The sequence below is a fragment of the Pseudophryne corroboree genome, chromosome 1 (assembly GCF_028390025.1).
Source record: "Pseudophryne corroboree isolate aPseCor3 chromosome 1, aPseCor3.hap2, whole genome shotgun sequence".
Lineage (NCBI taxonomy): Eukaryota > Metazoa > Chordata > Amphibia > Anura > Myobatrachidae > Pseudophryne > Pseudophryne corroboree.
This window is the reverse complement of record NC_086444.1, coordinates 965,099,517-965,113,933: the sequence shown is the minus strand read 5'-3', so window position 1 is coordinate 965,113,933 and position 14,417 is coordinate 965,099,517. Positions and strand designations below refer to the sequence as shown.

At 44.1% G+C, this 14,417-nt stretch overlaps 1 protein-coding gene across 3 annotated transcripts in view; it reads left to right on the top strand.

Annotated features, from left to right (window-relative positions):
* TMEM144 (transmembrane protein 144) overlaps positions 1-14,142 on the top strand; it is an 87,419-nt gene extending 73,277 nt beyond the window's left edge. For all 3 annotated transcript variants that reach the window (XM_063920477.1, XM_063920475.1, XM_063920474.1), the window contains exons 11-12: positions 11,680-11,733; positions 12,507-14,142. In XM_063920477.1, coding sequence (XP_063776547.1) covers positions 11,680-11,733; positions 12,507-12,590 — 138 coding nt within the window. In that variant the 3' untranslated portion in view covers positions 12,591-14,142. The remainder of the gene's footprint in view (positions 1-11,679; positions 11,734-12,506) is intronic.
* Positions 14,143-14,417: the final 275 nt, after the last annotated feature.

Genomic DNA, 14,417 nt, shown 5'->3' with positions numbered 1-14,417 from the left:
GTGCTCCAGCGCTAGGCCTTATGGATCAGAGGCACCAGGAATAGCGTGAGGCCGTGATCCCCAGGGTTGATGTCAGCGGTGGGGAGTCAGACGCTCTCCTGGTCGCTTCTCCCCCCAGTTCATAGCCAGTTTCCGTTGAGTCTCCCGCCATAAACGGTTTCCTCTCTTCCGTCTCAGACGCTACCAGAGGGGACTCGGTCGCAGCATAGGCCGCTGCGTCAGTGTTTCACTAAGCGCTACCACAGGAGATCCGGTCGTATCATAGGCGGCTGTGTGATCACTGCGTCTGTGTTCACTGAACATTACCATAAGCGCAACGGAATATGCTGCGCTATATAAGAAACTGTTAATAAATAAAAAAAATAAAAAAATAAATAAGACAGGTGCGTCTGTGTTCACTGAGCATCTGTGTCCACTATAGGTTCCTGGAGCGGCAGTGTACACTAGTAGTGTCTGGATCCACTCAGCGTTCGCTAACGTATTGATCGATCACTGGAAGTGAGGTAAGTCTCCCTGTATCCCACTCCACTGAGTACGGGCTATACAGCACTAAATTTCTATCTACTTTGTCAAGTACGAATAGTTAAGTGCCAATTGCATATGAGTTTGTGTACGTTTACTGTGGTTTTCTTCGCATTGCGTCTGAATACATTAGACCTGTTTATACAGGATTCAGTAAATGTCCGCCTACATACTTTAAAAAGTGTTTGTAGTTGAGGACATGCTCATATGACTAATATATAACATGTCACTGACTGCTAGTGTGATTGCTGACTTTAATATATGTTTGTCATTTGTTTTCTTCTGATCCTCAATGCTGGTGCATGGGTAGGGTCAGATTGATATCACTTTAGAGGGTTAAAGTGATTACAGTCACAAATTGTGTAGTACACTCTGCAAGTGCTGATTTATTTATCATGTCTAAGAGCGGCAAAGGTGACGAAGGTACACTTACAGCAACACTCATATCATGTCTGTCTTGCAAAACTGTATTATCCTCTCAGGATCTGGTTCAGTATAGTTTATGTGCAAATTGTTTTGCTTTTCAGCATAACACAAGGCAGATCCCTGTACAACATCAGGTACAGATGGATCCACCTTGGGCTATGTTTGCACAGACTTTGTCCAGTATAGCTGAACGGATAATTCCTACAGCTTCGGTACCAGGTATAGGGTACCCATAAATGCAGCTCCCTACCTACGGTATATCATTTCCCCCAGCAGATTCTCAAATGAAGCAAGCTGATAAACCGATGGTAAGTAAATCTTCACCTTCACAGGCTACACATGATGATTCATCGGATGATGAAAGCTCTATTTATGCTACTTCAGTATACGAAGAGGAGGAAGAAGCTCTCAGCTCAGTGGATGTAGCTGAATTAATTAGAGCGATGAAAGTCATTCTGTCCTTAGAAGATTCAGCAGAGCCTGTGTTAAAAACCAAGGCACCTGTGTTTTAAAAGTCCCAAGACAGTCGAGACTGAGTTTCCAGGGTCAGACCAGCTGACGGAAATTATAGAAGAGGCTTGGGCAACACCCAACAAAAAATATAGAATTCCCATAAAATGGGATTCAAATTATCCCTTCCAGCCGGGGACTGTTTAAAAAGGGAGGTAGCTCCCAAGGTAGATACGCACGTGATTCGATTAATGCGAAAATCTGTATTGCCTTTGCCATAAACATCTTTTTAAATGATGTCACAGATAGGAGAGTGGATGGTTTTCTAAAAATTATATTTTCCCTGGCTGGAGCAGTCATAAGGCCAGCCATAGCTTCAGCTTGGATAGCAAAGGCAGTGGCTGCCTGGGCTGAGGCATTGGAAGGTGATTTTTCATCAGCTTCTAGAGAGCAAAAATCTTATATAGCCCATATTAAACCAGCAGTATTCTTGGAAGAAGCTGCACTAGATATGGGTGCTATTGCTTCTAGGGCATCAGCCTCAGCGATAGCTGCTCGCAGAGCAGTTTGGGTACATACATGGAAAGCTGATTCAGAATCCAAGAAACTTTTGGAATCTTTGCCTTTTTCAGGAAATATTCTGTTTGGTAAGGAATTGAGATATTCTGGAGTCAGAAGCAGACTCCAAGAAGGTCACGTTTCCTTCCACATATAACCCCAAACCTAGGGGTCCGAGCTTCTGGCCCTTTCGGTCTCAAGGAAAACCAAAGGGAAAAGTTGATCGCAAACAGCGAAAAAGCATTCGGCTATCAGAGGGCCAGCTTCCAAACCAGATGATAAGCCATCAGCCTGATGGTGCTGGCCTCCACCTGGGGATCACAGGGTGGGGAGACGACTTCTTCAGTTTGCACACATCTGGCGACAATCTACAACAGATGCCTGGATGCAAGAAGCGGTATCTCTATGTTATGTTTTTCCCTTCAAGAAGCATCCTCCTCGAAGGTCTTCTGCACCAGCCCGTCTCGGGTAGAGACAAAGGCCAGGGCTTTGCAGGAAGCAGTTCAGAAATTGCTTCAGTCAGGAGTAGTCATTCCAGTACCCCCGGCACAACGGGGCAGGGTTTTTACTCAAACCTATTTTTGGTCCGGAAGCCAAACGGGTCATTTCGGCCCATTCTCAATCTCAAAATGCTAAACAAATATATTTGGGTGCCGAAGTTCCACACGGAGACCTTATGCTCCATAGTTTTGGCCATGGAGCCAGGGGATTATATGGTATCCCTGGATATTCAGGAAGCTTACCTACATGTTCCTATAGCACTGTCTCATCAGTGTTATCTCAGGTTCGCTATCTTCCAGCAGCATTTTCAGTTCCAGGCCCTACCCTTTGGGTTAGCCACAGCCCCAAGAGTATTTACCAAGATTATGGTGGTTATGGTAGCTTATCTCCGCAAGCAGGGATAAGAATTTTTCCATACCTCGACGACCTTTTAATCCTGGCACAATCACAGGAAATGCTCCTGTGCCATCTTCAACAGACAGTAACATGTTTGCAGAGGCACGGGTGGCTCATAAATTGGGCAAAGTCGTCTCTGGTTCCGTCACAACGTATGACTCACTTGGGGGCTGTACTGGATTCAAGTCTGCAGAAGGTATTTTTACCTTGGAACAAGATATCCAAGGTACAGTCAAAGATTCAGGAGTTGTTACACAGTCAAACAGTATAAATTCACGCAGCAATGCGAGTGATGGGTTTGATGGTGTCCAACATTCAACATGGTGGATTATGCGCAGTTCCACTCAAGGCCTCTGCAGCGTCTGATTCTGGCCAGATGGAATGGAGTATGTCAGACAATAAAGAAACAGACGATGATACTTCCAGTAAAGGTAAGAAAGTCATTAGCCTGGTGGCTACAGACATCCCATCTAGACAAGGGGTGACCCTTTTGTATATCAGATAGGGAGATCCTGACAACAGATGCCAGTCTTCAGGGCTGGGTAGCAGTGTCCGGAAAATTATGGTTCCAGGGACAATGAACCACAGAAGAAAGTTGCCTGCCAATAAACCTGTTAGAACTATGGGGCATATACATGGCACTGATTCAGGCAAAGGACACTCTTCAAGGGAAACCAGTCCAGATCTGCTCGCACAATGTAACGGCAGTAGCGTACCTCAACCATCGGGAAGGAACCCGCAGCCAAACAGCAATGAAGGAGGTAAGTCACATTCTAAAGTGGGCAGAACTCCATCTCCCAGCCTTGTCCACAGTATTCGTTCCGGGAGTCCTAAACTGGGAAGCAGACTTTCTCAGTCGACACGCCATTTCAAGCAAGCAAATGGGCTCTACACCCGGAGGTCTTTCAGACTCTAGTAGACAAGTGGGGATTGCCAGAGATAGATAGATCTCATGGCGTCCCATCTGAACAACAAGTTGCCCGCATACGGGTCAAGAACAAAGGATCCCAAAGCGATCTTTGTGGACACCTTGTCAGTGAAATGGGATTTTCATCTGGCATATCTGTTTCCCCCAATCACTCTGTTACCCAGGGTGGTGAGGAAAATAAAGCAAGCAAAGGGTGCCTTGATTCTAATAGCTCCGGCTTGGCCCAGAATGCATTAGTACACAGATCTGCAGAGATTGTCGATGGATGCTCCAATTCTGCTCCCTCAACGTCCAGATCTACTAATACAGGGTCCTTGTTATCACAGACATCTGGATCGACTATCTTTGATGGCATGGCTCTTGAAACCTCTATCCTGAAATCAAGAGGATTCTTACAACAGGTAATTCAAACAATGCTCAGAGCAAGGAAACCCTCCTCAGCTCGTATTTATCACAGAATATGGCAGGCCTATATTCATTGGTGCAGTGAGAGAAGTATGGACCTGAAATCCTTCAGATTTTCTAGGGTCTTAGCTTTTCTTCAGGCAGGAATGGATAAAGGTTTGATGCTTCCTTGAGAGTTCAAATATCAGCATTGACTGTATGGTTCCAAAAGAAAATTGCCAATTTACGGGATGTGCGTACTTTTTTCCAGGGAATGCTGCGCATTCAACCTCCTTTTGTTCCTCCTACAGCATCTTGGGACTTAAGTCTAGTCCTCAAAGCTTTGCAAGTTGTTCCGTTTGAACCACTTAATAAAGTGAATCTTAAATGGTTGACAGCTAAAGTTCTCTTTCTACTGACTATGGCATCAGCTAGAAAAGTGTCAGATTTAGGAGCGCTGTCATGTCATTCTCCTTTTCTGATTTTTTTTTTATCCAGATAAAGCAGTTCTTAGAACTAGGTCTGGGTATCTTCCTAAGGTGTGAATTTGTTGCTATATAATTGTGTGATTAACAGTATAAAAGCGCTGCATGTCAGTGGGCATTTTGTGTTCACAGACATTGGTGTTACTGGCGCTGGATTGTGAACTGGCAAATCTGATCTGTGTCCTTCTGACAGATTTTACTGTGGGTCTGTCCCCTATAAGTCCCGGAGTGTCTGTGGTGTGTTTGTGCACGTGTGTGACATGTCTGAGGCAGGGAGCTCTTCCCCTGAGGGAGCCATTTTAGGGATACAGAGTGGTAAAGTGGTGGCACTGCTGGCACACCACGAGCCTGAATGGGTGAAAGAATTACGTGATAGTGTGAATCATATCAATAAGAGATTGGATAAGTCTGAGTGTCATGCAGAGAGCTGGAGAAAATCAGTGGAAGATGTGATTTTTCATAGTCCTGCTTTTTCATCCATAGGCGACCCCTCTGGGTCACACAAGAAACCATTTGCACAAAAAGTACATACTGATACCGACACGGACTCTGATTCCTGTGTTGACGATAGTGATTCCAGGGGGATAGATCCTAAATTGGCAAAAAGCATTTATGATTGTTGCTATAAAGGAAGTTTTGGAAGTTACGGAAGCCCCTCCTGTACCTCAGGAGAAGGCTTATTTTTATAAAGAAAGGAAAATTAATGTAACTTTCCCTCCTTCTCATGAGCTAAATACCTTATTTGAGGGAGTTTGGGTAAACCGTGAAAAGAAATTTCAGATTCCCAAAAGGATCCAGGTTGCTTATCCTTTCCCGGCAGAGGACAGGAAAAGGTGGGAGTCACCCCCCGTATTAGACAGTGCCCTGTCAAGGTTAACTAAAATGGTGATTCTCCCTGCACCTGGGACGGCTTCACTGAAGAAGCCGGCAGACCGCAGGTTGGAGACTACGTTAAAATCTATTTATGTGGCCAATGGTACATTGCTCAGACCCACCATTGCTTGCGCATGGGTGAGTAGGGCTATCGAAAAATGGTCAGATAACCTGTCATCGGAAATTGACACTATAGAGAGAGACGAGATACTCCTTACGTTAGGTCATATCAAAGACGCTGCTGCATACATGCTAGAAGGCATGAAAGATATTGGACTCTTGGGTTCAAAAGCCGCTACCATGGCAGTATCAGCTCGGAGGGCGTTGTGGATTCGCCAGTGAAATGCTAATGCAGATTCCAAAAGAAATATGGAGGCTGTCCCGTATAAAGGTGAGGCCTTGTTTGGCTCCTGCATCGGCGAAAAAGACACATCACTCTCAGATGCAGTCCTTTCGGCCCAACAAATACAAAAAGGCCAAAGGTTCCCCCTTCTTTGCAGGTAGAGGAAGGGGAAAAGCAAAAAATCCGCAGCGTCTCCAGAATCGCAGGAGCAGAAATCAAACCCTGCTTCTGCCAAATCTGCAGCATGACGCTGGGGCTCCCTTGCGGGAGTCCGCCTGGGTGGGAGCAAGTCTGAAACTTTTCAGTCAGATCTGGCTTCAATCAGGCCTGGACCCATGGGTCTTACAAATAGTGTCCCATGGATACAAACTGGAGTTTCAAGACGTCCCCCCATGCCGATTTTTCAAATAGACCTTGCCAGCTTCTCTTTCCAGACAGAGAAGTAGTAACAGCTGCAATTCAAAAATTATGTCAGGATCAAGTCGTTGTCCTGGTACCCTTGGCACAGCAAGGAGAAGGTTTTTATTCGAGCCTTTTCGTAGTTCCGAAGCAGGACGGCTCGGTCAGACCAATTTTAAACCTGAAAAATCTGAATCTCTACCTCAAAAGGTTCAAGTTCAAGATGGAATCTCTGAGGGCAGTGATTTCCAGTCTAGAGGAAAGGGACTTCATGGTGTCTGTAGACATAAAAGATGCTTACTTGCATGTTCCCATTTATCCTCCTCACCAAGCTTATCTGAGATTCGTAGTACAGGATTGCCATTACCAGTTCCAAACATTGCCGTTTGGACTCTCCACGGCACCAAGGGTATTCACCAAGGTGATGGCAGAGATGATGGTCCTCCTTACCTGGACGATCTCCTGATAAAAGCAAGATCCAGGGAACGGTTGGTGCAGAACATTGCACTCTCCCTGTCAGTACTCCAACAACACGGTTGGGTCATAAATTTTCCAAAGTCACAGTTGGAACCGACGACAAGATTGTCTTTTCTGGGAATGATACTGGACACAGAAGTACAGAGGGTATTTCTTCCAGTAGAAAAGGCTCTGGAAAACCAGAGAATAGTCAAACAAACAAATTGTGAGACCAACAAGAGTGTCGATTAATCAATGCATTCGATTGTTGGGAAAGATGGTAGCGGCCTACGAGGCCTTACAGTTTGGCCGATTCCATGCCAGAGTATTCCAGTGGGACCTGTTGGACAAGTGGTCCAGATCCCATCTACACATGCATCGGAGGATAATCCTGTCATCCAAAGCCAGAATTTCGCTCCTGTGGTGGCTACACAGTTCTCGCCTACTGGAGGGACGCAGGTGCGGGATTCAGGACTGGGTCCTAGTAACCACGGATGCAAGTCTCCGAGGCTGGGGAGCAGTCACACAGGGGGAAAGCTTTCAAGGAAGATGGTCAAGTCAAGAAACCTGTCTTCACATAAACGTTCTGGAGTTGAGAGCCATTTACAACGGCCTTCTACAAGCGGTGCATCTTCAAGATCAGCACGTACAGATCCAGTCAGACAATGTAACAGCAGTAGCGTACATAAACCGTTAGGGCGGAACGAAAAGCAGAGCGGCAATGGCAGAGGTGACAAAGATCCTCCTCTGGGCAGAAAGGCATGCAAAAGCTCTGTCAGCAATTTTCATTCCGGGAGTGGACATCTGGGAAGCAGACTTCCTCAGCAGACACGAATAGGAGAATGGGGCCTCCACCAAGAAGTCTTCACAGAGGTGACAAGTCTTTGGGGAGTTCCTCAAGTAGACATGATGGCATCTCGTCTCAACAAGAAGCTTCAGAGATATTGTTCCAGGTCGAGAGACCCTCAAGCAATAGCAGTGGATGCACTGGTGATCCAGTGGGTGTTTCGGTCTGTATATGTCTAACCTCTACTTCCACTGATGCCAAAAGTTCTCAAAATCATAAGAAGAACAAGGGTTCGAGCAAGCCTCTTTGCTCCAGACTGGCCAAGGAGGGCTTGGTATCCAGATCTTCAGGAGTTGCTCAGAGAAGATCCTCGGCCTCTTCCTCTTCGTGAGGACCTGCTGCAGCAGGGGCCGTGTGTGTATCAAGACTTACCGCGGCTACGTTTGACGGCATGGCTGTTGAGTGCCGGATCCTAGCCCGATAGGGTATTCCCAAGGAAGTCATCCCCACTCTTATTCAGGCCAGGAAAGGAGTAATGTCTAAACATTACCACCGTATTTGGAAAAAATATGGGTCTTGGTGTGAATCCAAGAAGACTCCTACGGAGGAGTTTCAGGTGGGACGTTTTCTCCATTTTCTGCAGGCTGGTGTAGATGCGGGCCTGAGATTAGGGTCAATCAAGGTCCAGATTTCGGCCTTATCAGTTTTCTTTCAAAAACAATTGGCCTCCCTTCCAGAAGTTCAGACGTTCATGAAAGGGGTGCTGCACATCAAGCCTCCAGTGGCACCATGGGACCTTAATGTGGTGTTGCAGTTCCTTCAATCGGATTGGTTTGAACCTCTACAGGAGATAGAATTGAAGTTTCTCACTTGGAAAGTGGTAATGCTTTTGGCCTTGGCATCCGCAAGGCGGGTGTCTGAGTTAGGGGCCTTGTCTCACAAGAGCCCTTACCTGATCTTCCATGAAGATAGGGCAGAGTTGAGAACTCGCCAACAATTTCTTCCAAAGGTGGTTTCGTCTTTCCATATGTACCAACCTATTGTGGTGCCATTGGCTACTGACACTTTAACTGAGTCAAAGTCTCTTTGTTAGAGCTTTGAAAATTTATGTCGCAAGAACAGCTCGGATAAGGTAAACAGAGGCTCTGTTTGTCCTGTATGCTCCCAACAAGATTGGGTGTCCTGCTTCTAAGCAGACTATTGCGCGCTGGATCAGAGGGACGATTCAGCACGCTCATTCCACAGCAGGATTGCCGATACCGAAGTCAGTAAATGCCCATTCTACTAGAAAGGTGGGCTCATCCTGGGCGGCTGCCCGGGGGGTCTCGGCTTTACAACTTTGCCGAGCAGCTACTTGGTCAGGGTCAAACACGTTTGCTAAATTTTACAAGTTTGACACCTTGGCCGATGAGGACCTCAAGTTTGGTCAGTTGGTGCAGCAGGGTCATCCGCACTCTCCCGCCCATACTGGAGCTTTGGTATAACCCCATGGTACTGAAGTGGACCCCAGCATCCTCTAGGACGTATGAGAAAATAGGATTTTAATACCTACCGGTAAATCCTTTTATCCTAGTCCGTAGAGGATGCTGGGCACCCGACCCAGTGCGTGCTTTACCTGCAGTTGTTAATTTGTAGTTACACTAATGTTGTGTTACGATTATTTCAGCATATTGCTGCAATTGTTAATGCCTGTTGGCGTGTGTTATGTTGAATTCCATGTTGTGCGGCATGGTTTAGGTGTGAGCTGGTATGAATCTCACCGTTAAATTAAAAGTAAATCCTTTCCTCGAAATGTTCGTCTCCCTGGGCACAGTTCCTATACTGAGGTCTGGAGGAGGGGCATAGAGGGAGGAGCCAGTTCACACCCTTGAAAAGTCTTAGTGCCCATGGCTCCTGCGGAACCGTCTATACCCCATGGTACTGAAGTGGACCCCAGCATCCTCTACGGACTAGGAGAAAAGGATTTACCGGCAGGTATTAAAATCCTATTTTCTCCTAAATCCACAGGTTCCACAGGGATCCCACCCTGACGCGCCTGATTTGAGGATCCTTTTACTCACTAACCTCTTCCTCCTTGTATGGAAGGGTGTGCCTGTGTGTTCTTCTCGCCTGATTAGGGCTCTACATGATGCTCCTGCCTTGTGTTTTGGAATACAACTGATTTGCCTGAGCCAGGGGGTGGGATATATGGACGGGCCCGTTGCATCCTGGGAGGCCTTAAAGCTTTGATCGTTTGGTGCCAATCCGCTGTCTCTCCATTATATCTCATTGTTATCCTGTGGACTTAGGAGAAATACCGTTATCAACGGTAAGGAATTACCATAACGTATATGTTCGTATGCAGATACAGCTGCAGTCGCACACAGAATATAGGCATGCCGCATATCATTTTAATTATCATAATGTGCTTGTGCATCCTGTTCACATAACAATGTGAATAAAATGCGCTTTAATGGAAAAAGTTGCACGTAAAGATGCGCAACACTACTGAGTTAGTCATGCCATGCCATGGAATGAAAGAGCTGTTTAACGTGCAGGGAGACTAGATGTTAGTGGATATATTTGTATGCGCACCCTAAAAGTCCAAGTTTTAAGGATATCCATGATCGAGAACAGGTATGTTAATAAGTGCCTCAGTCATTTTAATATAACCAACTGGGCTCAAACATAGATATCCTCAAAACCTGTACTGTTGGGGTGCCTCTGGACTGAGTTTGGGAAACACTGGCTTATAGGCTAATTTCACCCAAAATAAGATAATTTTCCATTACATACTATGCAGGATATCCAATTACCTGCTGTAATTTACCGGGGCTAATGGATTCGCCGGGGGCTGTACTATTTGGCAAAACCAAATCCTCGATGAGGGACCATTTTTTCTGCGATAGCACAGAGGTCCGCAGCTTTTCATGGACCCTATGTGCTTTCGTGTGATGCATGAAACAAACGGGCTCTAATCGTATAGCCCGAATTGACTACCAGGCTTTTTTTTTTGTGTCCTGCAAATTACCGCGTATAATAGGATACCCAGTCCTATATGTTAAAATACAAAAATATGATAATTTGTACTCCAGCAATACCAATTCAGTGTGTTCCACTATGTGTGTAAAGGTCTAGCACACTTTCTGAACCTACTGCCTTAGTTTAACAGGTAGCAGTGTTGTTGATGCCCTTCTCTCTGAATTTACTAAGGTGCTTTGACACACACCCAGTGTTGATTTGGAAAGGGCTGACCCATACGTAGCTCCTCCCCTGTATAGTTACAGGAGCTCAAGGAAACTGCTCTATCGAGCACAGAGAGCATGTTATCATGCATAATTCCTCCCAACAATAACATTTTGGTGTAATTAGCCCTTAAAGTGTATGTACTACCACACATATTTAAGCAGCCTATTGATGATCACAGTCATGGGGCGGTATTCAATTATTTTCACCCCCTTCCACACCCGTTCTGTTTCTGCTGACTGGCGTGGTATAATAATTTTTAGCTCATTACCCCCTGAGTAGCGAAGGCTCCCAACCCTTTACACAGCTAATCCTGATTACTATGGGCGCAATATGTGCGATAACGGGGATACCGCCCTTGATGTGTGCGATCTTGGCTGCAGAACGGTCTAGTATTTGCAGTTTTGCAACTGTCACTGATCTGGACACATAGCCAGATACCATTGAGGTGGGGATGTCTCAAACCTTCTAAAGAGGACAAAAGGAGACCAGCCAATCAGATTATAGAGATTATTTATATAGTACATTGTCTAAAGTGACTGGTAGAATCTTATTGGTTGTTATAGGCATTTTCTACACCTATCCCCCTGGATCTTATGTGCACAGACAGCTAAAGTACAAACTTTCTGCTATCCTAGGCACCGAGGGTCTCTCTGCTCATCCTTCAGTAGTGGTAGAGGCAGTAAGTTTTGTATGCAAGTAAACTGTTACCTCAAATATAATCATTTTTGTCATTGTTTCCCAGTGCTTATACATTTGTTGAAAACCCTCTGTTTAATAGAGATTTTGGTCTAAGCAGTACAATGGGGTACAATTTTCTGAATTACACAGAACTTTATTCCAAATTCAGAATATTAAAAAACAACAATAATGTATTGTTTGTATTCCCCTTTATCTGTTATACATGTCTTTCTAGACGTGTATTAAATCTATATTGTTATTACAGGGTCCTGGATTGGTTGCTGCTATGTGGGGAGTTTTAGTTTTTAAAGAAATAAGGGTAAGTAAAATCTATAAACTAAAAACCCTTGTTTTCTTTATTGGAAAGTATACAGCAGGGAGTGTCTTGCAAATAACGGTTTGTAAAATTCCCATTTACATTGCCAACAATAATCTCTGAGTTAAAACACTCGGGATTATTTGAAACCGGTAAGGCCATTTCAAAGGGTGCATAAAGCCTGTGGTGCCATAACGTTCTGGGACTTGTGGAACTACAAATGCAGACTGAACTATTCCCCAATAGAATTATACTGCTTTTATTTTCAGCAGGTCTGGAGATCAGTACCCACGCAGCTAAACACAATCTGCCAAAATGTAAAACTTGCTTGTGATTGGCTGAGCTTCTGTGAGCATAGCATTTCATTGGTGCTTGGAAAAAGCAGCAATTTTGTACAGTACAGCAAATCCCCCTTTAATTTACTGAATTTAAAATAAATATATTTTAATAGATTGGAGAGTTTGGCGAATGAAGTAATTATTTATGGAGCGGTTAGGCAGCTTAAACTTTATAATGAAATCACCAATTAATAGATATCTGCTCTGAACTGGTAGTGATATCTTTCATGATATTAAATTGACCTGATAATAGTCTCCACTCTCAAATTAAACACAATGCCAAGATATAGGCCTCATGTCAGTTAGTTGCATGAACCTATCCACTAAGTGGCTGGATCTGGTCACATTGGCAGTAGCTGTGTATAGAAATTTGAATTTCGTTTACTGGTCTACAGTGTATAATTAGTGTTGGTGTTCATTTTATTTCTCTTTTTACAGGGCCTGAGGAACTACCTGCTTCTTGTGCTGGCGTTTTGTATTGTACTCTCAGGTTCTCTCCTGACAGCTTTTTCTAAAACATGAGGAACAATATTATGAAATTTCCACCAGGAGGTGCTAGTGATTTACTGCTGTTACCTAAGCATTGTCTTATGCTGACAAATGCAAACGGATGTGGGACATACTGCTTTTCTTCTTTATTGGAAGAAATGGAAGCCAGTGTTTATTTGTGTTATGTTTTTATTTTGAAATATTATTATTGCATTTTGATGTTGCTCCTATGCAACATCAAACACTCTATGAGAACACTCTCTTGTTATAATTTGTTAAGGTGCATACACACTGGGCGGTTTTGCCCAGCGATGATCGCGAACATCGGTGGCAGGAAAATAGCTCAGTGCATACACAGAATACGGGCCAGTTTGTATAGGCCTTTACTGTTTTTTTTTTTTTTTTTTTTTTTTTTAAATAATTAAGTGTACATACAGATGTGTTCTTATACATCAAAGAACTCTTTGCAGCGCACCAGGTTCCTTGTGCCAAGTGTCTTTTTCATCTGAACTTGCATCTAATGCTAGCTACACACCTGAACGACAGATTGGCCTTTCAGCCAGTCCGCTGACCTGACGATTGCTAAGGGCATACACACTTACCGCCCGATGTGTCGTACCGGACATAACAACTGAGTGGGCATTTAAGTGTGCCCGTCCAGTTGAGATGTCAGCCATTGGTAGTCCCTGCAGCAAGTGTAACTGCCTATACACACAGCCAGATGGCCCAATATATCTGCACATAAATCGTTCTTCAGCTGTGCTGCACAGCTGACGTGATATGTCTGTGAACAGTGTCATTCATAAACATATCAGGGGTACACAACCGCCGACGGATTTACGATATATCGCCCATTTGCTTGAACTGCTGATATATCGGTAAATGCGTATCTTGCTTTAGTCGCAATATGAAGCAAGAAAACTGATTACTTTGCTATGCGACACTTGTATATCTGTGTGCGAATAAGTCTTAGTCTGATGCAAAGTCTGGCAAAAAAGATGCTGCACTACTTAGTGCAGTGCACTTGCACCTGGCATCTTGCTACGCATGGCGCATTTTGTATATGCGGACACATCTCTATATCTAGATTTTGTTTCTAGCAGAAATTTTGTTGTATCCCTTTTTAAAACCCTGTAATTTGTAATATTTCTACAGTCCTAATTCCATCTTTACACTTCCTTTTAAAAGGCAACATATACTGTATAAAATAGGTGCAAAATGGAAATTGGACATGTCGACACTGTGTGTGGAATATTAGTGTCATTTATGGCTATTCCTTGGAGAGCTACTGTAAGAGGTTGTATTTTGTACCAACCCATCTGCCACCCCCTAGTAATAATATTATTGTTTTGAAAATTTCTGAAGTATCTGGTTTCTCTACATAGAATTGATGATGACTCCTTGTAAAAATGTAAAAAAAAATAATCAATTTTGGCAATTTCTGATTAGAGAGGACTACAATTTACCAGTCGGCACTCACCCCACACTACACTTTTTTAACTGGATAGCCACTTGGATATTGTCAGCGCTGAGCTGTTTTAATAACATTTAACATTGCTTATAAATGAATATGTTTTAATTTTAATATTTGTTATATTTTTAATACTGGATAAATAGTTTAAAGTGATGACAATATGAAATAGTTTGAATTGTCAAGATGATTACCAAGGGGCATAAACTCATCAGTGACGTATCTGTAATGGGTGCAGTGTGAGTGGTGCACATTGGCTCCTCTGGTCCAGGAGTGGCCATACCACATACACTGCACCCATTTCTTTACTATTTACCTCTCTAGAGTCCCGCAGCAGCAGTGCTGCAAAATATCTGGGAAAATGGCACGGCGGGCATTTTCCCAGAGAC